The sequence below is a fragment of the Lactuca sativa genome, chromosome 8 (assembly GCF_002870075.4).
Source record: "Lactuca sativa cultivar Salinas chromosome 8, Lsat_Salinas_v11, whole genome shotgun sequence".
NCBI lineage: Eukaryota > Viridiplantae > Streptophyta > Magnoliopsida > Asterales > Asteraceae > Lactuca > Lactuca sativa.
Window position 1 is genome coordinate 16,816,714 of NC_056630.2, and position 23,873 is coordinate 16,840,586.

Genomic DNA, 23,873 nt, shown 5'->3' on the forward strand with positions numbered 1-23,873 from the left:
AGTCATACTGTACAAATCACTTTACTAATTTATATACAATTTGGAAAACTAAAAATTTTAATTTTCATAGAAAACTTTGGAAAAGTGAACGAAACAAACGCGTTTTCAAAATTTCCGTTTTTCTTGAAAAAATTTCCTAGAACACTAGAAAATTTTCCACAATCAAACGCACATTTTGGTTGCAATATCATAAGTCAACATGTTTAAAAGAGTCCACGTAAACAAAACTAACGATTGAAACCACCATTTGGTAGGGCTGACAATTCTCGACATGACCCGCAACACGACACAAAATAAATGGGTTTGGGTTGAGTTTTTTCAACCCGCCAACCCGTTTATTAAATAGGTCATATATGGGTTTCTCAAAAAATAAACGGGTTATTTTATTTTTTAATGTATTTATGTATCAAGTATTAATATTTAATAAGTATTATATAATATATATAACAATGATTCATACACCACTTGAATTATCTATGTTTGTATTAATGTTTATTTTAAACATGTTTCTATGAATATTTTTAATTTTCATTTGGACGTTTAAGACTTAAGTGTCTAAAATTCGGATATCTTTGCATCAACCATCAAGAATTTAATCATGTTTAATTGTCAAGTTTATTTATGGAATCTGACCCACGAACCCATCAACCTGTGAACCCGTATAAATAAATGGGTTGGCGGGTCGTATATGGGTTTATGTTCCAAACCCGTCAACCCGTGATCCGCCGACCCGTGACCTGTATATTTAAATGGATCGTGTTTGGGTTGGCATATTTTGACCCGCCAACCCGCGACACGCCAACCCGAACACGACACGATTGCCAAGCCTACCATTTGGACTCGATTTAGATTTTCTCTAAAACTAAAATGACTACTGAAACTATATTTCAATCATGATTCATCAACATCGGAGAAAATAACGGCTTTTATGAAATTCATCCTTTTTTTTTAGCCGAAAATTTTATTAAAAGGCAACCTCCTAACAAGGAGCTAAAGGGTGCCAAAAGTTGCAAAGCAACATCAAAGATTACACAAAGTAGAAAGGAGATTTAAGCCATTCCCCCCATACAAAGTTTCCTTTCCCATATCTATGCTTGATCCAAACATGGACCATTGATCTAACTCCTTCAAACACCAATTCCGGGGAAATGCATTTTTAGTTAAAGATTCTATCGTTCCTTGCTCGCCATATACCCCATAGTGCACCAGAAATGATTGAGAGTAGTGTTGTCCTGCGTTTTGGGCATTGGCCAGTCATGGCAATATAAGTTAACATCTCCTTTATACTAGAAAATATTATTGGTGTGATACCGCACCACTCCCAAATCCGGTTCCAGAGATCAACGACAAACGGGCATTTAAGTAACATGTGATCCATTGATTCCATTCCGGAGATGCAAGCACTACATTGTGTAGAGTGGACCTGTACCCCCCTTTGATCAAGAGCAACCGCAGTTGGAATGCGGTCCATTCTTGCTCGCCATATAAAACAACTTACTTTGAATGGAATCCATTTGCTCCATTGAAATACTCCATCTGGAATCATATGGACTGCACGATCAATCCTCTCCCTTAAGGCTGTAATGCAGAACTGACCATCAATTTTAAAGTCCGATTCCCATCCATTTCCCACTTGATTTCTCCGGATAACATCAAAATCTGCAATATTCAATTTACCAAGTGTAATTTTACATTTATCAATATTTTTCCAAACACCACTTAAATATCTGGACGCCATCTGAGATGGAAGCCACGCATCAAGATTATGGATTCCATGTATAATTCTCGCTCATAGTGCACACCTCTCATGGAAGAATTTCCATCTCCATTTTGATAGTAGCGCTAGGTTTAGTGCTTTAATGGATCCAAGACCTAACCCACCCACCTCTTTTGGAGCGATTATTTTCTCCCATGCCACCCACCAGATTTTTGGAGCAATGTTAGGCCCTCCCCAAATAAAATTCCTTCTTATTCTCTCCAAGTTTTCAATCACTCCCAAAGGGGCTGCAAAAATTGATAAATAATAAGTGGGAAGACTCCCCAAAATTGACTTTGCTAGTGTCACCCTCCCACCGAAACTCAATGTCTTCGATTTCCAACCGGAGAGTTTGTTGTTGAACTTTTCCATCACTAGCATCCAAGAACTTTTATGGTTCATGTTTGCTCCCACAGGAACACCAAGATACGTGAATGGTAATGAGCACGCCTCGCATCCCAACGATGAGGACCATCTATTGACCTCATGTGGATCCACATTAATGTCGTAGACCTTCGATTTGTTGAAGTTGACGCTCAACCCGGAGGATACTTGAAAACACTTGAGTATCCTAGCCAGTTTTTTATGTTATGCTTTGACCATTCACCAATGAACAAGGCGTCATCGGCATAAAATAGATGGGAGAGATGGATATTGGAGTTGGGAATACCGATTCCTTGAAAGACTCCTTTTGACCTTGCTTCCTTTAACACGACATTTAATCTTTCCATAGCTAAAATAAAGAGAAACGGTGATAGGGGATCTCCTTGCCTTACGCCTCTCTCTAGTTGGAATTCAGCCGTTGGACATCCATTCACTAAAACCGATGCCCTAGCTGATTCTAAGCATCCCTGTATCCAGACTCTCCATTTTATCCCAAAATTCATTTGTTGCATCATCGAATCTAGGAATCTCCGGTTCACCGAGTCGAAGGCCTTATTGAAGTCAGCTTTCCTTTTTAATACTTGAAGGTTTGAAGATTAATTAAATGCAATACGCTTTTCAATTTAATTGTTTACTTTTGTTACATACATTTCTAAAACGTTATGTAAAATTGTAGATCTTCAATATTCTTTTACCCTTAGATCATAATTTTCTTCCCCACTTTTTATTTTGAGACTTTTTATGCTGATCATAAACTTATAATTGAGAATTTTCAATTTTTTTTTAAAAAAAGTCTTAATTTAGTTACTAGGATGATCAAACCGGAAAAACTAGCTAACCAATTTTTCCATTTTAAGTTTAGCTCTCGAAAAATATCAAACCGACAACTATCCATGAATACTTATATCTCTACATCTTTTTTAATAACCTTACAAAATATATAAATTAAAGAAACATTATATTTTGTCCTTGTAGATATCACTTTGTAAGATATGGGCATATCTTGTGCACCGAAAGACAAAACTAGAACCCATAAATAGTTCGCACTATGACACAAAAAGTTTACTTGTGAACCGGTTGTTGGTTTGAAACTATTCCTAAACATTTGGTTTTGGTTTGGTTGGATTATTCAAAAACTCCTAAAACAAAACCCTATAAAGTTTAACCTATGATAAAGTTTTACTTAAAACAAATTAAGGTACTCAAAAAATATGATGGGCTTTGCTTTTCTTGGTCACTTGATCAATCATAACTCCTTTTTCTTGAGCATGCTTGTTAACAAGATCATGCTCAAATGGATTTACTCTATAAAACAAAATAAAATAAAATATTGGCATATGATTTCACATCAACTTTAGTCATTACTAATGGGTACGTTTAATTTACATTTTAATATCATATATACAAATGTAAACGAATTTATTTGGAACTAAAACGTTTGAAATGAACTCAAAAGGAAATCCTTGTTGGTCACAACCTAGCATATGATGATTATAAGCTAGCTCTTGCAAGAAAATATGCCTGTTTCTCTCTTCAAACATAGATGAAACATGTTATACAATGCCTTAGGTGTGATAGTTTTCTATATGAATTTTCGTATGTAATCTATAAAGATAGTCATTGATAGAGTCAATAATGTTGGCATCTATTTTTTGCATGTATTTACATGTTATGTATTTACATTCATGATGCTAAGACATTTATCAACGAAATAAAAATCTTCTCTAATAAATGAATTTTTTTTGCCACGTATCATATTTTCATATATTTTGACACATGTAATTTTGTGGTTAATTGTTAGAAATTAATTTTCACTTGTCATTTTATGGTAATTTTTTATTTTCTTAATTAACTATCTAATTTTTAGGTTAGAGAAAGTAATTAATGTGTCATTAACTTGTTTTCTTGTATTTTCAAATTTTAATATGTTTTCTTCAATATATATAATTCAAAATTAGTATGTTTCTTTCAAAGTTCCTTGTCATTTTAGATAAAATGGTCTATATAGTAAAAATAATCAAACTTTATTGCTTTTTATTGACAAACTAAAAAAAGTTATATGGTCAAAATATAATTATTTTTCTATAGTTTGTTTTATTAGTATAAATTGAATTATTTATTTATTCATCGTTTTGTTTGTATATATTTTGAAATTTTATTTTAAAAAATACTTAATGTTTACACTTTGATATTTAATGTTTTCTTTAAAAAAAGTTAATGTTTATATCTTCATATATAATTCTTTTTAATCAACCTGTGTACTATACGAGTTTCACACCTAATAATGATAAAAACAACTAAAAATAAATGATACAAAATCGGGTTTTGATTTAGATTTTTATGTTTCATCACTTAAACTAACAACTCGAATCAAATTAATATCAAAATACTATTAATATGAATCAAAATTTCAAATTTATATCAAAATACTATTAATATGAATCAAAATTTGTTGTTTTTTTAACTGAATATATTAGAAACAATCGTGAGATCCTTAAATAGTCTTCATTCCCTCGGTATCATCCCCTATGATACCGTGGTAAGAGTGGTTGAAGATGTCATTTCTAATAGTTTCTGTCATGATGTTTGGTTAGGGGGTTGGCTCTTAAAGATTGTATGTCTCGATTGTTTGCCCTTTAAACTGTTCGGGATTGTTTTGTGGCGGATCCGTCAAGGGATAGATGGTTGGGTGTGTCATTAGCGACGAAGAGTTCGAGGTGGTTTTGAGCAAGAACAACTTATGGATCTCATGAAATATGTGGCTAAAGTGCAATTGTAACCTATGAAGGATATGTGGGCATGAAGCCTAAATATTGATGCTCAATTCATTGTATATGTTGGCATGGAGCCTAAATATCACTCTTTTGAAAACCAGACCGGACCGGCTGGTTCAACCGGGAACCGGTTACAAATCCTGTTCAAAATGCCCTAAAAACCGCTTGTTTAGCAAACCGTAGAAAACCGGCGGTTTTTAACAAACCGGTTAGAACCAGTACTGGTTCAACCAAAAAAAAACGGTTTTTTCTAAATGAAGACAGTCGGCCATTTAACTACTTTGTCTACCTGTGGGTTCCTTTTAATAAGGAGACTGTCACACCCCAAAACCACGAACGGCGGAAACGTTCAAGGGTGGAGGACGTCATGTATAGTATCACAACAGTGTAATATAATAAACAAGCAACAACATCATCCATTTCATTATAAGTAAAATTTAATACATGTGTGTTCTTTCATTGTAATAAGACACCAAAAATATACAATCAAAATAAAAGACGAAACTTGTCTGCTCCGTCTTCTCAAAACCTGGCCTCCGTACCTGTCTACTGATGACCTGAGAATACAAGTTATTTTAAAAACGAGTATCAGCTTTAAAGCTGGTGAATTCATAAGTATATAAGTGTCATTGCCTTTGGTTTGTGAAAATCTGTTATGAAAGCCATGTAAACCTTTAAATGAAAATGTTGAGGTAAGTATGAAATCCCTAGAAAAACCCTTATTTTCTATAAGTATGAAATGTAGTCTTCTACCAAGACCCGAATGTTCTATTTGTAAATGATAGTTTTTCCTGTGTAATGACTAGTACTAAAAGTGCTTGGTCTAACTCATCGTTTATGTGAATGTATCACAAAATAAAGTAAATAGGAAAATATAACCATGAAAGTATTACTCTTGGGTTACCCGGGAGTAACACAACGTTGCCGACGCGACAGATATAACCTAATGAACATCCGAAGATTGTTCAATTTAACCTCTGTGGCGAACAGTAGATTCCAAGAATGGTTAGTCCCGTAACTGACTTTACATCGATGTAGTCGAAGTAAATAACCTAATGAACATCCGAAGATTGTTCAATTAACCTCTGTAGCGAACTGTAGGTTCCAGGAATGGTTAGTCCCGTAACTGTCTCCTAATATATGTAATGACAACCCAATGAACATCCTAAGATTGTCCGATTAACCTCTGTGGCGAACAGTAGATTCCAGGAATGGTTAGTCCCGTAACTGACTCTACCTTGCTATAAGTGAAATAGATAACCTAATGAACATCCGAAAATTGTCCAATTAACCTCTGTAGCGAACAATAGGTTCCAAGAATGGTTAGTCCCGTAACTGACTCCCGTTGAACTGGGATAGGCAGGACGATTTATTGAAGGTACTAATAATTCATCCTAATGAAGGTATTCATGTATTGTGTTCATGTAAGCATGTTCATGTATCATGTAAGCATATGTAAAGATACTCATGTATTAGGTAATGTACTAATAATGACTCATGAATGAACTGACTCTTGTGTGATTCCTTGTAATAGAAGTAATGTTGGATATCTTCAAATTATCCCTATGATAACTTACTGTAATATAACTGGTTGATCATGTAGGTTTATACACTCTTACTACTCAAGGGTGTGGGAAACTAAATGAAAGATGTAAACTATAACATCAATATATATATATAAGAATATAAGTGTATATGCATAGTTTAGTTCAAGAATGAAAAATGGTTTTGTAAGACATCTTATGGGTTTTGAACAATAATTAACAATGACTTGATGTCATTTTAATAAACATTTCAAAGGTAAAACATTTGGTAACAATGTGCTTTTAAGATGTAAAACCATTTCATGCATCACATTTTGTAGCATGTGAAATCTGTTAAATGACAAACACAGTTATAAAATACATATCAATGATTTAATAACATGTTTGTTTCTAGTTGTATTCCCCCCCCCCCCATTAAAGCATTTAAAATTCATTTAAAATATTGATTAGGGGTATGAACTCACTTGAAAGTTTGAAGATAGCGAGATGGGAAACCGGGCAGAGTTTCGTCTTGAGAAACGGATTTTTCTCGGGATTCTCGGGAATCTCGGGAGTAAAATCGACCCTCGAGACTTGAGCAAAAAGACCAGAGCTTCGGGTTTGAACGGGCACGGAAATCGAGGCAAGATTGTGAGAGAAAGGAGAGAAATGAGCAATTTTTCCGGAAACCCTCGCATTCTATTTATAGGGGGTCTGAGAAGCCACGGTACGCGGGGCGTACGCTCGTACGCAGCGCGTACGCGTACGTCATGCATGACCGAGTCCTCGACTGCCTCGGCTTCGGATGGGACGGATCGGTTCGGATGGGACGGGTCGGTAGCTTCGCATAGGGGCGACGTGGACGGACCGAGACCAAGGCCCTCGGGTACGCGGGGCGTACGAGGTTACGCAGCGCGTAACTCGGATGAGGACGCTGACTCTTCCTTCGGATATTACCGGATTTTTGATTTATATATATATATATATATATATATATATATATATATATATAAGTTATTTTATTAATTCAAAAGTGGTTACAATACTTGACTTTTTAGGTCATTACAAAGATTTGAAATATCGGGTTGTCACATCATCCCCCCGTTAGAGGGAATTTCGTCCCGAAATTTAAAGTAAGAAAACACTTGTGGATTAGGGAAACAGATGTGGGTACTTGTGTTTCATCTGATCTTCGCGTTCCCAGGTGTATTCAGGTCCTCGCTTTGCATTCCAGCGGACCTTCACGATGGGGATGCGACTTTGCTTGGTTTGCTTGACCTCTCGGTCCATGATTTCTACTGGTTCCTCCACAAAGTTGAGGCTCTCGTTGATCTCGATCTCGTCGATTGGAATAACAAGAGTCTCGTCGGATAGACACTTTTTCAAGTTTGACACGTGGAAGGTAGGATGTACGTTACTGAGTTCTTGCGGTAGATTGAGTTTGTAAGCTACAGGACCAATCCTCGCAAGAATCTCGAAAGGCCCTATGTATCTTGGATTGAGCTTCCCACGCTTTCCAAATCGTATCAAGCCCTTCCAGGGTGAGACCTTCAGTAGGACTCGGTCGCCTACCTGGAACTCCAATGGTTTCCTGCGCTTGTCAGCGTAGCTTTTCTGTCGGTCTCTAGAGGCTTTCAATCGTTCACGAATTTGAATGATCTTCTCTGTCGTTTCCCGAATGATCTCCGGACCCGTGAGAGTGCTTTCGGGAGCTCGTTCCTTAGCTAACTGGGTATCATCCACTTCAGCCCAGCACAGAGGGGATCTGCACTTTCGGCCATAGAGGGCCTCGAATGGAGCTGCCTTTATGCTCGTATGATAACTGTTGTTGTAGGAAAATTCAACAAGGGGTAAATGAGTATCCCAAGCTTTTCCAAAGTCAATCACACAGGCACGCAACATATCTTCTAAGGTTTGGATAGTTCTCTCACTTTGCCCGTCGGTCTGTGGACGGTAGGCTGTACTCATGTCCAGCCTAGTTCCTAGGGAACTTTGTAATGACTGCCAGAACCTCGAAGTGAATCTACTATCTCGGTCGGAGATGATAGATAAGGGAACACCGTGCAGCCTTACAATCTCCCTAATGTAAGTTCTGGTAAGTTTCTCCATCTTGTCTGTTTCCTTGATCGGTAAGAAGTGTGCAGACTTGGTCAGTCTATCGACGATGACCCATATGGAATCAAGTCCCCCCGTCGTCTTGGGCAACTTGGTTATGAAGTCCATTGTGATCTGCTCCCACTTTCATTCTGGTATCTCCGGTTGTTGTAGAAGACCGGAGGGTTTCTGGTATTCGACCTTAACCTTTGCGCAAGTAAGGCATTTACTCACGAAGGTAGCAATATCTGCTTTCATGTTAGGCCACCAGTATAACTTTTTAAGATCCAGATACATCTTATCTGAACCCGGGTGGACGGAATAACGAGTGTTGTGAGCTTCGGTCATGACCAAGTCTCTGAAGCCACCGTGTTTCGGTGTCCAGATCCGATCCATGAGGTATAAGGCTCCGCCACCCTTGACTTCCAAGTTCTTATCCATCCCTCTAAGGGATTCACCAGCCACGTTTTCAGGTTTCAAAGCGTCGAGCTGAGCTTCCTTTATTTGCGTGGACAAGTGTGAATGGATAGTTAGAGTCAAAGATTTGACTCTACGACCAGTATATTCTTTCCGACTTAGGGCGTCGGCTACTACATTGGCTTTACCCGGATGATAACGAATTTCACATTCGTAATCACTAAGTAGCTCGACCCACCGTCGTTGTCTCATGTTGAGCTCTTTCTGGTCAAAAATGTGCTGTAGACTCTTATGGTCTGTAAAGATCGTGCTTTTTGTACCGTATAGGTAATGTCGCCAGATCTTCAGAGCAAACACAACTGCTCCTAGCTCGAGATCGTGGGTTGTGTAGTTAACCTCATGTGTCTTCAGCTGTCTCGAGGCATAGGCTATGACTTTACCTCGTTGCATCAGTACACATCCGAGTCCTTGATTGGATGCATCGCAATAGACAATGAAGTCTTCTATTCCTTCGGGAAGGGATAGTATCGGGGCGGTGCACAAGGCTCGTTTGAGCGTTTGGAACGCTCTTTCCTGTTTCTCTTCCCAGTCGAAGGCCACACCTTTTTGGGTCAGGGTTGTAAGAGGTTTCGCTATGCTGGAGAAGTTCTGAATGAACCTGCGGTAGTAGCCAGCTAGACCTAGAAATTGACGAATTTCAGTAGGTGTCTTTGGTGCTGACCAGTTCTCGATGGCCTTAATTTTAGAAGGGTCCACGTGTATACCTTCTTCGCTAACTACATGGCCCAAGAATTCGACTCGCCGAATCCAAAATTCGCACTTCGAGAACTTTGCGTAGAGCTTCTCCGATCGCAATGTTTCTAAGATTTTACGGAGATGTTGACCATGCTCTTCCTTACTTCGAGAGTAGATGAGTATGTCATCAATGAAGACGATGACGAACTGATCCAAGTAAGGACGACACACCCTATTCATCAGATCCATGAATACTGCGGGCGCGTTAGTTAATCCGAATGGCATCACTACAAACTCGTAGTGCCCATAACGAGTTCGGAAGGCTGTCTTGGGAACATCCTCCTCTAACACTCGTAGTTGGTGGTATCCGGATCGCAGATCTATCTTCGAGAAGTAGTTGGCTCCTTGAAGTTGATCAAATAAATCGTCAATGCGGGGCAAGGGGTAACGATTTTTAATTGTAAGTTTTTTGAGTTCTCTATAGTCGATGCACATGCGAAACGATCCATCTTTCTTCTTGACGAACAAGACCGGTGCTCCCCATGGCGAGAAGCTTGGTCGAATGAATCCCTTCTTGAGAAGTTCGTTAAGTTGACTGGAAAGTTCCTGCATTTCAGCCGGTGCCAGACGATAAGGAGATTTGGCTACGGGGGTAGCCCCTGGCACTAAGTCGATTCTGAACTCGACTTGGCGTTGTGGTGGTAAACCGGGAAGTTCTTCTGGGAATATGTCGGGAAAGTCGCGTACTTCTGGGATTTTCTGGATGTCTTTCAGTTCTTGACTGGTATTGACGACGTGTGCGAGAAATGCATGGTACTCCTTCCGCAAGCACTTATGGGCTTGAATGCACGAAATGATGCGAAGGCTCGTACTGGGTTTGTCGCCGTAGATAATTAAAGTTTCGTTGTTAGGAAGGTTAAGACGAACTGCTTTTTCGAAGCACATAATGTCGGCACGAAGAAGACTCAACCAATCCATACCGATGATAACGTCAAAACATTTAATTGTGACTGGCATGAGATCTATCTTGAAAGTATGGCCATCTAAAGTTAAAGTACAACCTACGAATATGCAGTTTGTACTCTCTGTTTTCCCGTTAGCCATTTCTACCATGAATGAATTATCTAGTGCACATGGTTTTTGTTTAAGTAGGTGTGCAAATTTGTGACTTACAAAACTTTTCTCGGCTCCACTATCGAAAAGTATGCAAGCATATGAGTTATCGAGGAGGAACGTACCAATAACTATCGTAGGATCAGCTACTGCTTCTTCGTGGCCCAGGGCCATAACTCTTCCTACTCCTCCAGCCATTCCTGCTTTAGGGCAGTTCCTCTTGTAGTGGCCCACTTCACCACAACCGTAGCAAACTTGGCCCATACCGGCATTAGGAACCTGGGCGGCTTGAGCTGTTGGTGTCCTACAGACACGGGCTGTATGCCCCTTCCTGTTGCAGTTAGAGCACTGCATCTCCTTGCAAGGTCCGTGGTGGTGGTAGTTGCACTTGGTGCACTTTGGAAGAGTTCCAGCATATGTTTTTGCTGGTAAGAGGTTCGTAGGGGCAACAGGAGTCACTGTGGCAGCATTGATCGCCACAAGTTGTTGCGTATTGGAGGATCCTTGCGGAGCCCCTCTTTTCCTCTTATTCCACCCCTTCTTGTCGTAGTCGGGGTTGGATTTTTGTGGTACAGGTGTAGGGATTGTTGTGTTCTGAGGTTTCCAGTGATCGATAAAAGATTGTGCCAATTCCTTGGCACTATCAAAGGTAATAGGCCTAGAAGCGATCACACTTGACTGGATCTGGGGCGACAGTCCCTAGATATATCTCTCGATCTTTTTGCTCTGGAGAGCAACCATATCAGGGCATAAGTTTGCCAAATCACAGAACCTATTTGTGTAGGTAGTGATGTCGGATCCAACCATTTGTAGACCCCAGAATTCTTGCTCGAGTTTTTGTATTTCACCTCGAGGACAATATTCTTTCATCAGCATGTCTTTCAACTTTTCCCAGCCGATGGAATATGCCACCACCAAAGTTAGATAGTTAACATGGCTGTTCCACCATGTTAGTGCTCGGTCAGAGAAGGTACAAGCTACGAACTTGACCTTGCTGCCTTCTTGGCATCCGCAGATCTCGAAGACAGATTCCATCTTCTCAATCCACTGTCTCAACACCATAACACCCCCAGTTCCATTGAAGCTGCGGGGTTTGGCGTTAGTGAAGTCCTTGTAGGTGCACTCCCGAGGGTGTCCATGGCTTTCGCCGTGGTTCGAGGGTGGTGCACCTGTTCCTGATCCGCTGGGGGCAGGAGCGTTGATTGCTGACACAGCAGCTGCAATTGCTGCTGTGAAAGCTGCCTGGAACATGTTGGCATCGAAAGGATTAGGTGGTTGAAGAGGTACAGGTGGTGGTGGAGGTGGTGGTATTGGTGCCGCGTTGTTTGGGTTCCTCCTTGGATTCCTGCGTGGCGGCATCTTTAACTATACGTTTAAAAGATGACGAAATGGATAAGAATAAATGATTAATGAATGTGTCTCATGGATTAAATCCCCATAGCCCAACAACAGAAGGAATAGCTAAAATAGACGAACGGACTAAGATAATTACAGTAAGACCAAATACCCCTATGGTATTTCTTTATGGTTGTGTTGGTAAGTTTTTAGACTTGTTGCCATATCACAACCATTCTTGGGCATATTCTAATCACTCCTAGAACCAGCATAGTTGATCAGGCTATGCCATTCCTAAGACTGACCATATATCCCCAGACTTACTAGTGATATTCAACAATCGTAATACTTTTGTTCTTGTCGTTGTGACACTGATTTTAGTATGAATGCAGGCACGTAAATTTACTTAAATATTTTATTATTTAAAAGTATAACTCTGAGACAGAGTGTTTTAATCCCATGTATTTATAGTTAGTATATCTTTTATGGGTTGATATACTTAATTCACTATAAACAATGCTCTGATACCAATCTGTCACACCCCAAAACCACGAACGGCGGAAACGTTCAGGGGTGGAGGACGTCATGTACAGTATCACAACAGTGTAATATAATAAACAAGCAACAACATCATCCATTTCATTATAAGTAAAACTTAATACATGTGTGTTCTTTCATTGTAATAAGACACCAAAAATATACAATCAAAATAAAAGACGAAACTTGTCTGCTCCGTCTTCTCAAAACCTGGCCTCCGTACCTGTCTACTGATGACCTGAGAATACAAGTTATTTTAAAAACGAGTATCAGCTTTAAAGCTGGTGAATTCATAAGTATATAAGTGTCATTGCCTTTGGTTTGTGAAAATCTGTTATGAAAGCCATGTAAACCTTTAAATGAAAATGTTGAGGTAAGTATGAAATCCCTAGAAAAACCCTTATTTTCTATAAGTATGAAATGTAGTCTTCTACCAAGACCCGAATGTTCTATTTGTAAATGATAGTTTTTCCTATGTAATGACTAGTACTAAAAGTGCTTAGTCTAACTCATCGTTAATGTGAATGTATCACAAAATAAAGTAAATAGGAAAATATAACCATGAAAGTATTACTCTTGGGTTACCCGGGGGTAACACAACGTTGCCGACGCAACAGATATAACCTAATGAACATCTGAAGATTATTCAATTTAATCTCTGTGGCGAACAGTAGATTCCAGGAATGGTTAGTCTCGTAACTGACTTTACATCGATGTAGTCGAAGTAAATAACCTAATGAACATCCGAAGATTGTTCAATTAACCTCTGTAGCAAACTGTAGGTTCCAGGAATGGTTAGTCCCGTAACTGTCTCCTAATATATGTAATGACAACCCAATGAACATCCTAAGATTGTCCGATTAACCTCTGTGGCGAACAGTAGATTCCAGGAATGGTTAGTCCCGTAACTGACTCTACCTTGCTATAAGCGAAATAGATAACCTAATGAACATCCGAAGATTGTCCAATTAACCTCTGTAGCGAACAATAGGTTCCAGGAATGGTTAGTCCCGTAACTGACTCCCATTGAACTGGGATAGGCAGGACGATTTGCTGAAGGTACTAATAATTCATCCTAATGAACCGAGGTTCAGATATTCATGTAAGTATACACAGGTCGATGTATCTACGTAAAGGTATTCATGTACTGTGTTCATGTAAGCGTGTTCATGTATCATGTAAGCGTGTTCATGTATCATGTAAGCATATGTAAAGGTACTCATGTATCAGGTAATGTACTAATAATGACTCATGAATGAACTGACTCTTGTGTGATTCCTTGTAATAGAAGTAATGTTGGATATCTTCAAATTATCCCTATGATAACTTACTGTAATATAACTGGTTGATCATGTAGGTTTATACACTCTTACTACTCAAGGGTGTGGGAAACTAAATGAAAGATGTAAACTATAACATCAATATATATATATATATATATATATATATATATATATATATATATATATATATATATATATATATATATATATATAAGAATATAAGTGTATATGCATAGTTTAATTCAAGAATGAAAAATGGTTTTGTAAGACATCTTATGGGTTTTGAACAATAATTAACAATGACTTGATGTCATTTTAATAAACATTTCAAAGGTAAAACATTTGGTAACAATGTGCTTTTAAGATGTAAAACCATTTCATGCATCACATTTTGTAGCATGTGAAATCTGTTAAATGACAAACACAGTTATAAAATACATATCAATGATTTAATAACATGTTTGTTTCTAGTTGTATTCCCCCCCCCCCCCCCCCCATTAAAGCATTTAAAATTCATTTAAAATATTGATTAGGGGTATGAACTAACTTGAAAGTTTGAAGATAGAGAGATGGGAAACCGGGCAGAGTTTCGTCTTGAGAAACGGATTTTTCTCGGGATTCTCGGGAGTAAAATCGACCCTCGGGACTTGAGCAAAAATACCAGAGCTTCGGGTTTGAACGGGCACGGAAATCGAGGCAAGATCGTGAGAGAAAGGAGAGAAATGAACAATTTTTCCGGAAACCCTCGCATTCTATTTATAGGGGGTCTGAGTACGCAGCGCGTTCGCGTACGTCATGCATGACCGAGTCCTCGACTGCCTCAGCTTCGGATGGGACGGATCGGGTCGGATGGGACGGGTCGGTAGCTTCGCATAGGGGCGACGTGGACGGACCGAGACCAAGGCCCTCGGGTACGCGGGGCGTACGAGGTTACGCAGCGCGTAACTCGGATGAGGACGTTGACTCTTCCTTCGGATATTACCGGATTTTTGATTTAAATATATATAAGTTATTTTATTAATTCAAAAGTGGTTACAATACTTGACTTTTTAGGTCATTACAAAGATTTGAAATATCGGGTTGTCACAGAGACAAACCTTAATCTTTTTATCCACAGCCGATGTGGGATTTGCTTTGCCAACTTACTTCTTTCCCTCCTATTTATTAAGCTATGTTTTTCTTTTCTTTCTTTCGTCTACTTGATGTGGGACTGGGAACAAAAGACTTCACAATTAGAAAGAAGGTTCTTTGGCTTGTCTCTTATTTAAAAAAAATATATATATTCACATAAACAATAGAGTAAATAATAATGTTTCTTACTCCACCTCGAATATGATATGTTATATATATATATATATATATATATATATATATATATATATATATATATATATATATATATATATATATATATATATATGGAATATATACATATAATTTTCACATAAAGGATGTTTATATACTAAATAATAACGTTTATTACTCCATATATATATATATATATATATATATATATATATATATATATATATATATATATATATATATCCGGTTTTATCCGGTTTTTGGGAACGGTCCAACCGGTCCGACCACCTGAACCATCGAACCGGTATGACGAACGGTTCAATGTCCGGTCCGGTTTTCAAAACATTGCTAAATATTGATGCTCAATTCATTGTTAGTGAAGTTTGAATGTTGTTGGGTGATTTTTTCCTACCCACGATTACTTGTGTCACAAGATGGAATTTTGTTGTTCCGTATAAACTATAAAGTGAATATCCTTATATGGCGTCTTGTTTTAGACCGTCTTTTGATTCGGAAAAAAAGTTGATTAAAAAGGGTATTGATGTTCACTTTGTGTCCGATGTGTGGTATGGATCCCGGAGATATCATTCATTTGAATCATTCATTTGAATCTGAAATGTGAATGGTTGTCAAAACTTGGAATGCAGTTTTTAGATGGTTGGATTTGGATAACCTGATGGCCAACAATGTCATGGAGCTTTTTTTATGGTTAGTTTTGATGAATGGAAACAGTAAATGCATGAATTGTTGTGTATGACAAAAAACTGTTATGTACAAATCATTTCCCTATAAAATATGTTTTGACGAATGGAAACAATATATGCTGCATTATTTGTAACTGTAGAAAATTTTGTACGATTAACTATAATAACGAGCCTTTATTTATATACGATTGATTTTAATTAATATTGGACTCTCTTATGAAATAAATGACCGATTGATATAACCTATTTTAATTTAATAAACTTTTTTTTCCTTTAACAAAATACATTAATAAAAAATTAATCAGAACATATTCATGGATTTATTTGTATATGATTCATAACCACAAATATTGAATCATAAAATGATGATTAAATGATGATCTTATAGAAAGAAATAATTCAAAGAAAACAGTGAGTGTGTAGTGCATAGTTTGAGTAACCGATAGTTCATAGCTTTATTGGAAGAAAAGATTCGATAAAAATTCATAAACACTAACTATGGGTGCAAACGAGTCAAGCTACTCGTGAGCTACTCGGGATCGGATCGCTAAAAGCTCGAATCGAACCGATTTTAAACGAGCCCGAGTCGAGCTCGAGCTTAATATTAAGCTCGTTTATTAAACGAGCTCGAGCCCGAGCCTATGTCACTAAACTCGATTAGGCTCGCGAGCCTAAACGAGCCTTTATATAATATAATTTCTTATTTTTTTATATATTAAAATATTTGTCGATTAGGAATTTAGGATATTAGTAAACGAGCTCGAACCGAGCTTAAGCTTATTTAGGCAAGTTAGACAAAAAACGAGCCTAGCCCGAGCCCGAGTCGAGCTTGTATAATTATTTACGAGCTCGAGTCGAGCTCAATACAAGAAGCTCGAATCGAGCCGAGCTCGAGCTCGAGCCTCTTAGAACTTAAACAAGCCCGAGTCGAGCCTAGCCAGGCTCGGACTCGGCTCGGCTCGTTTGCACCCCTAACACCAACCCACACTGCATAACACACTTACAGACTTACATACAAAGGTGGGAGAATGAATAAAAGATGTGGTGTGACCATTTACTTTTTAAAATTATAAATAATAAACAAATCATAATGAAAAAGAAGTTAAATAAAAAAAATATTAATTAAGATTAAAATAGTCATTTTAAGTTGGTCCGTGATGAAAATTACAATAAAAGAATACCATATAAACTGTCCGAGTGAAAAATCGATTACCCTAAACCACAGGGAGTCAATGACAATTTATGTAGTTTACCCTTATAAATACAGTATTTGTAAAGCAACCTCATGCTTTCTCATTGATAGTCTATAGATATACAATAGTTTTTTCTTGACTTTAGAAATAGATCAATGGATTTCATTTATGTTATGTTTAGCTAAAAAACTAGTTTTTAACTTATAAGTCAGCTTATTAATAAGTTATCTCAAGTAGCAGCTCATAAACTAGATTATAAGCTACTATAATATATTTTTATGGTCTCATCAAACACTAAATTGCAAAAATCTCTAAAAATAATTTAGCTTATACGCACATAAATTGATTTCAAATCTAAAACCAAATGCACTATGCAATCTTCTTTAATTAATATTAAAAGAGTTCAATCAATAGAGAATGAACGAACTAAATTATTTAGATTTAGAAAATTTACTACTACATAATAAATCAACAGCCGACTAAAACTATTAGTAAACTTACGTAGTTTCATCTAAACTAAAGATTACACATGTGTAAAGTTGTACTCATGACAAATTTAACTGTTACACCATGTGATGTAGTTCACATGTTACATAAATTAATCAAACATGTCATAAAGGATAGGTTGACTACCATAACTAATTAATATGTTATATCATGATACCATCGTTAATTTTGCACATCTCACAATATATACAATATTATCTTTTAGTCGAGTTTTGTTTCGAAACATGTTAGCAATTCGATTAAAATAATAATAATAATGTTTTTGATATACAATGTGTTTCTAAATTGCATCATGATATAGCATCTTAGATACTATGTAAGATACTATCAATTTTTTTTTTTTTACTATTTAAACCAACATACTTATCAGTTAAACTAAAAATTGCAAAAAATTATTAGAATTATTACATAAAATGATAAATAAAGATAGTTTGTTATATCAACTTGTTGAAAAAAAGTATGTTGCAATTCATTAGAAAGGCTTTTTAAACTTGAAACATGAAAGGGTCCATCCCATAATTTTTGGTGTGTACGTTTTTGGGGGTCAAATAAAAAGACAGAAAGACTTTTCCTCGAACAATAATTTGAAAAAATAAAAGTGTAACAAAGGATCCAACTTTGGATGGACAATCCACCAAACAAGGCAGGAGGGACATAATAATGAATCTATCTTTGTCATCACTAACTAATTTTGTTGTTAAACCCCCAATCTAACAACATCTCACCTAAGCATGACTTTTTTTTACCAAATAAATGAAATTTATTTCAAAATAAGTATAATATTTTCCTAATTATAATGTTAATTATGTATGGTTAGTAACCAAGTAAGATATTTTTGGGTCTATATTAAAAGCTCGTACTTGTTTTATTATAGTATTAAGGTATCTACTAATACTTATTTTCTTTTGAAGCTATTATGTAGAAATAGAAAAACATGCAAGTAATTTAGGTTGTATTTAACATGTTCTTTTTTGGTAACATCATTAGCACCGATTTAAAAAATATAAAGTAAACAATTATTCTAAGATGGTGTTTAAATTATATTATAATTATAATATGAAATAAATGTTTTCAAAAGTGTAATACAAAAGATTAATGATTATGATAAACACGGAAAATAGTCCCTTTTACCTTTGACGTCAACTCATCCATTGGTTTACTTTTATTTAGGGATTGAGTCATGGACACTAAAAGTCAAAAAAACATATTTACTTCGCTCTATTTTTTTAATGGTAAAATAAGCTTTTCCCAACAACTCAATGTTAACAAACTTGATTGTACCCCTTTCGTGCTTTATTCACATTCTCACTTTTTATTATAGATCATATCAATTTCTTTCATAACTTATTCATTAATCATAATAACAACTATTTGTTAGATTCAATGAATGTGAAACCTATAATTTGTTCATTCTCTGATAAACTAACAGTGATATATAGTCAAAATTTTAAGAAATCTAAATAATAGTAAATAAAGTCCATTTGGTAATCTACTAACTAACTTCTGTTAAGAAAATGATTATGAAAAATCTGTTAACAAGCATTCATGTTAATCACATATGTTGTAGGTCAGTGGGTGCACCAACTTGGGTTGAACTCAGCTGCATTATCACCCATGCACCATAACCAACTTTACCAATTCCTATATAAGTAACCACCTCTTATTTCTCACAATCCCACAACTCATCTATTCCTCTAAGCACAATGGCACTTGTGTTCACCACCACTTTACTCAGCTTCTTGCTTCTAGTTTCAAGTTTGGGATATTTAGCAAACGCAAAGACTCACAACCATGACTTTGTCGTATGATTAATTTATCTTTCTATTTTTTTTTTTTTATGTATTTGTAATTTGTTACGTTTATTTTGTAACAATGCCAAGTGTTTTACATAATGTTTAGGTTCAACAAACAAATATCAAGAGGCTATGCAAGACACATAATTCCATCACGGTCAACGGGCAGTTCCCAGGTCCGACTCTGGAAGTCAACAATGGCGACACTTTAGTGATACACGTTGTCAACAAAGCTCGATACAATGTCACCATTCATTGGTATAACTATATAACCATATTCTCATTTATATTTAGATAAAAAAAAAGATTTTATTTATTTATATGTTTGTGATTATTCAGGCATGGTGTGAGACAAATAACAACAGGATGGGCAGATGGACCTGAGTTTATCACACAGTGTCCGATTAGACCAGGAGGGAGTTACACCTACCGGTTCACTATTTCAGGGCAAGAAGGGACACTTTGGTGGCATGCACATAGCTCATGGCTTAGAGCCACTGTTTATGGTGCTATTGTTATTCACCCTAAACTAGGAGATTCCTACCCCTTTCCTAAACCCAAACGTGATTCAGTCATTGCTCTTGGTATAAACTTTATAACTATTCATAAATACATATATACCTGATGATTCATGACTGATGTAATGAGATGATGACATCATCAGGTGAATGGTGGGATGCGAACCCGATAGATGTTATCAGAGAAGCCACAAGAACAGGAGCAGCTCCAAATGTTTCTGATGCGTATACCATCAATGGTCAACCCGGTGATCTTTACAGCTGCTCAAGCAAAGGTTTGAAAAAATTGTCACGTTAACTAAATCTTTAAGAAAAATTACGAAAATAATAACCTGAAATTGTTTTCAATGTAGATACGGTTATTGTACCCATTGATTCAGGGGAGACGAATCTCATTCGGGTGATCAATGCAGCTTTAAACCAACAACTTTTTTTCACCATAGCCAACCATAAACTTACAGTGGTGGGAGCAGATGCTTCCTATGTAAAACCATTCACAACCTCGGTCCTGATGCTTGGTCCAGGTCAAACGACAGATGTACTCATCAAAGCTGACCAGGCGCCAGGTAGATACTACATTGCTGCACGTGCGTACGCCAGTGCACAAGGTGCACCATTCGACAACACCACCACAACCGCCATTCTGGAGTACAAAACCGCCACGTGTACAGCCGCCAAGTGCGCCACTTCAAAGCCGATCATGCCGCCTCTCCCGGCATATAACGACACCGCCACCGCCACCGCCTTCACCACCAGCTTCAGAAGCCCGAGAAAAGTGATGGTTCCGACTGAAATTGATGACAGTTTGTTTATTACAGCAGGGTTAGGGATCAATCAATGTCCGCCAAAAACCAGGGCGAGAAACTGTCAGGGACCAAACGGGACCCGCTTCACTGCCAGCATGAACAATGTATCGTTTGTGCTCCCGTCTAACTTCTCCTTGCTTCAAGCACATCAACAAAGGGTTCCCGGAGTTTTTACTACTGATTTTCCGGCGAAACCTCCGGTGAAGTTTGATTACACTGGGAATGTGAGCCAGTCTTTGTGGCAGCCTTCTCGTGGGACAAAAGTCTATAAGTTGAAATATGGGGCAAGAGTGCAGATCGTGTTGCAAGGAACGAACATCTTCACAGCTGAAAACCACCCGATTCATCTTCATGGATATGATTTTTATATACTTGCAGAAGGTTTTGGAAACTTTAATCCGAAAACAGACACTGCTAAATTCAACCTTGTGGATCCACCTCTCAGAAACACAGTTAGTTTACCTGTTAAAGGGTGGGCAGTTATTAGATTTGTTGCTGATAATCCAGGTAAAGAATAGATTAAAAAAAAAAAAAAAAAAAAAAAAAGTTAGATTTTAACAAAGTTTGTTGTTCAATTTGACAACTTCTTGTTTATTTTTTCAGGTGCTTGGATTATGCATTGTCACTTAGATGTTCACATTGGGTGGGGTTTGGCGATGGTGTTTCTTGTGGACAATGGAATTGGACCAATGCAGACATTGGAGAAACCACCACCGGATTTACCTGTGTGTTGATAATATTGGCATCAAATTAGTAAACAACAATAGCTAGCATTCTTGTTGTCTAAAATTATGAGTGTTACTTAAATGTCTTTCCCCCCACATTGGGGATATTCCTATTTTTCTATTCTTGTTTTTGTTACCCTTTTTTTTCTCTGGTTTTTGTCATGGATAGCACTATAGCAGACTGCACCAACTAAAGATGGTGGCATATTTGGCAGATGGAATGGATATATTGTACTTTATAATCAGAAGTTGAACACAAAGATTTGTTTCCAAAGTAATGACAAGATCATGATTGTATTAGCATTCTATTCTGTTTTGATTTCACCAGCTTTATCTCTGTCAAAGGTTTTATAATTTATACATACATTATTATTTGTTGTCCATGGTTGTGTTATACTGGAACTAAAAGAAATGTTTTGCTAAAGCAATATCTGTTTTTCAAATGATTAAATAGCAACAAAGGTTAAAAGTTAAAACCTCACCCATCAAAAGCACAAAAGTAACATACATGTGAAAAGATGTTTATCAACATTGATGACCTAATAAATCAATCTTAAGACAGTGAAAGCACGAAACAACTGGAATACTTCTTGCAAAAAAACAGGCCACTTCTAAATGAAGTTTTTGTACTTCAACAGAGAAACAGAGTTGGATATATATATTGAAAAGAGAGTAGTTAATTAGTACCTTAAAGATCACTCAAGTCCCATGCTTTAAGGGCTATGAATTATGATATACAACCAGTGATGGTCTTAGAAACTTGTACCAAATCTACAATGCATACATGCTGCTGATACTCGAACAATGAGAGAGAACTATATGTGCCATGTAGCTCAATTGTACCACATTCAACTTAAGAGAAACTCTGAGGTAACTTTGATGCACATAAGAGGCCTAGCTGAGATTTTATGATCCAGAAATAATGAATTCTCATTCAATTGTGATGATCTCTTGAATCACACAATGAGAGCTATATACACATATGTAGTACAACTGAAGTACACCAACAACTAATCATCTACCTATGTAGTACTTATCGGCTAAAAGCACAAACCAACCAAAAAATTAACTGGTATAGAAGGTTTATAACCAAGCAAATCCACCAAACTAGCAATTAGACAATCAAGAAGATCAAACAGATAAGTTGGACTAGGTCAATAGGTCATGGTCTCCAATTATGCAACATAAGGCATTAGGAATAGTAAGGGGCTCGACTAAAAGCTTTGGGCTCAACTTGGCAATATGAGTCCCCGACATCTAGGGTTTGTAATCGTTCCATACATTGTGGATAGTATTAATGTTGAATCGTAATACTGAATACGAACTGTTTAAATTAACTCTGTATTCGGCGTTTTAAAAATATTAGCTTAGGTGTGGTCGATTAAGAACTACATTGACCTTTTACTAAAGTTTTACTCAATGGTAGATTTGACGTAATGGAAGTTTCAATCACTGAGACAACTATCTCTGTAAGCACTTCTCTGGTTTGGAGATTTAAATTCTCCTTATGTTAACCACAATGTCGTTCATTTGTTTACTAAAAGTCTAAGACAATGCGTATGAAACCAAGAAGATGAGAGATTACACGCATACCATTACAACGTAAGAATGAATGATGATTCGAGACGTTATGTAGTCGAATTTGTGTTTGTAAAGGTGTTCTGTATAACTGAGCATGGTTGTTGCCGGTAAAAGGCACCGTGATGACAGGTGCAAGAAAGGTTGAGTGTTGAGTGTTGAAGCAATTGAAATTGGAAGTTGAAACTTGAAACTATGAAAATTAGAATTACTAAAGCGCCAAATATAATTATTTGCCTATTAATCGAGTAAATTGACTAAACAAATTATTGAAATGGTTTATGTGGTTTGTCAAAATTTTGTCCTTGGTTATAACTTTTATTTTGCACTTCTTTTTATTGTTTGTTTTTGTTATGTTTTTAGTCTCTTATAGACATAAAAAGACTATAATATCCTTTATGTTTTTATTTTTAGTTTATTCATTAATTATTAATCAAAGAAAACATGTTAATGTAATTTATACTAACAATGTGGGTCCCACCCCTCACCCCTTCTCATATGTTCAACCCTACAAATCAACGACGACCACAACATGCCTTTACTGATATCCCGACTACTGAAGCTCCGGTGAGCAAGAACTCCGGCGAACACATAACTCCGACGCATTTTCTCGCTCGCGTTCATCTACTGGACCGCCAACGAGCACCCAACTGCTATGAGCACATAAAATCACCCAGAAAACTTTTGATTACTGGAAACATCAATTACCGCAACCACCACTCAAACCCCCCTTCCTCCTGCTTCATTAAATAGAACACAAAAGAAAACCACATCAAAATCATAATCAATGACA

At 36.9% G+C, this 23,873-nt stretch overlaps 2 protein-coding genes and 1 long non-coding RNA gene across 5 annotated transcripts; 1 reads left to right on the forward strand and 2 right to left on the reverse strand.

The window, feature by feature from the left end:
• Window positions 1–1,156: 1,156 nt before the first annotated feature.
• LOC111919768 (uncharacterized) lies at window positions 1,157–1,738 on the reverse strand. The gene has a single exon (XM_023915361.1). It carries the CDS (start codon window positions 1,736–1,738, stop codon window positions 1,157–1,159), a length of 582 nt encoding a protein of 193 aa, XP_023771129.1.
• Window positions 1,739–17,325: 15,587 nt separating this feature from the next.
• LOC128128076 (uncharacterized) lies at window positions 17,326–23,230 on the reverse strand. 3 transcript variants are annotated; one of them, XR_008225688.1, is made up of 4 exons: window positions 23,096–23,230; window positions 20,304–21,239; window positions 20,075–20,232; window positions 17,326–19,637 (listed from the first exon to the last, which is right to left on the reverse strand). It is a non-coding gene; the product is annotated as an uncharacterized LOC128128076 (long non-coding RNA). The 3 variants fall into 3 exon arrangements; XR_008225686.1 differs by having other exon boundaries at window positions 17,328–19,637; window positions 20,340–21,239; XR_008225687.1 differs by lacking the exon at window positions 23,096–23,230 and adding an exon at window positions 22,190–23,084 and having other exon boundaries at window positions 17,328–19,637; window positions 20,340–21,239.
• Window positions 19,339–21,883, forward strand: LOC111919680 (laccase-12). Its single transcript, XM_023915256.3, has 6 exons — window positions 19,339–19,462; window positions 19,560–19,711; window positions 19,793–20,037; window positions 20,118–20,246; window positions 20,325–21,284; window positions 21,381–21,883. Exons 1-6 carry the CDS (start codon window positions 19,364–19,366, stop codon window positions 21,509–21,511), a joined length of 1,716 nt encoding a protein of 571 aa, XP_023771024.1. The 5' UTR covers window positions 19,339–19,363; the 3' UTR covers window positions 21,512–21,883.
• Window positions 23,231–23,873: the final 643 nt, after the last annotated feature.

Coding starts and splice junctions, on each gene's coding strand:
- LOC111919768 (XM_023915361.1), bottom strand. CDS start 1,738: ATGGCGTCCAGATATTTAAGTGGTGTTTGGAAAAATATTGATAAATGT.
- LOC111919680 (XM_023915256.3), top strand. CDS start 19,364: ATGGCACTTGTGTTCACCACCACTTTACTCAGCTTCTTGCTTCTAGTT. Junction 19,463..19,559: donor CTCACAACCATGACTTTGTC/GTATGATTAATT, acceptor CATAATGTTTAG/GTTCAACAAACAAATATCAA. Junction 19,712..19,792: donor TACAATGTCACCATTCATTG/GTATAACTATAT, acceptor GTGATTATTCAG/GCATGGTGTGAGACAAATAA.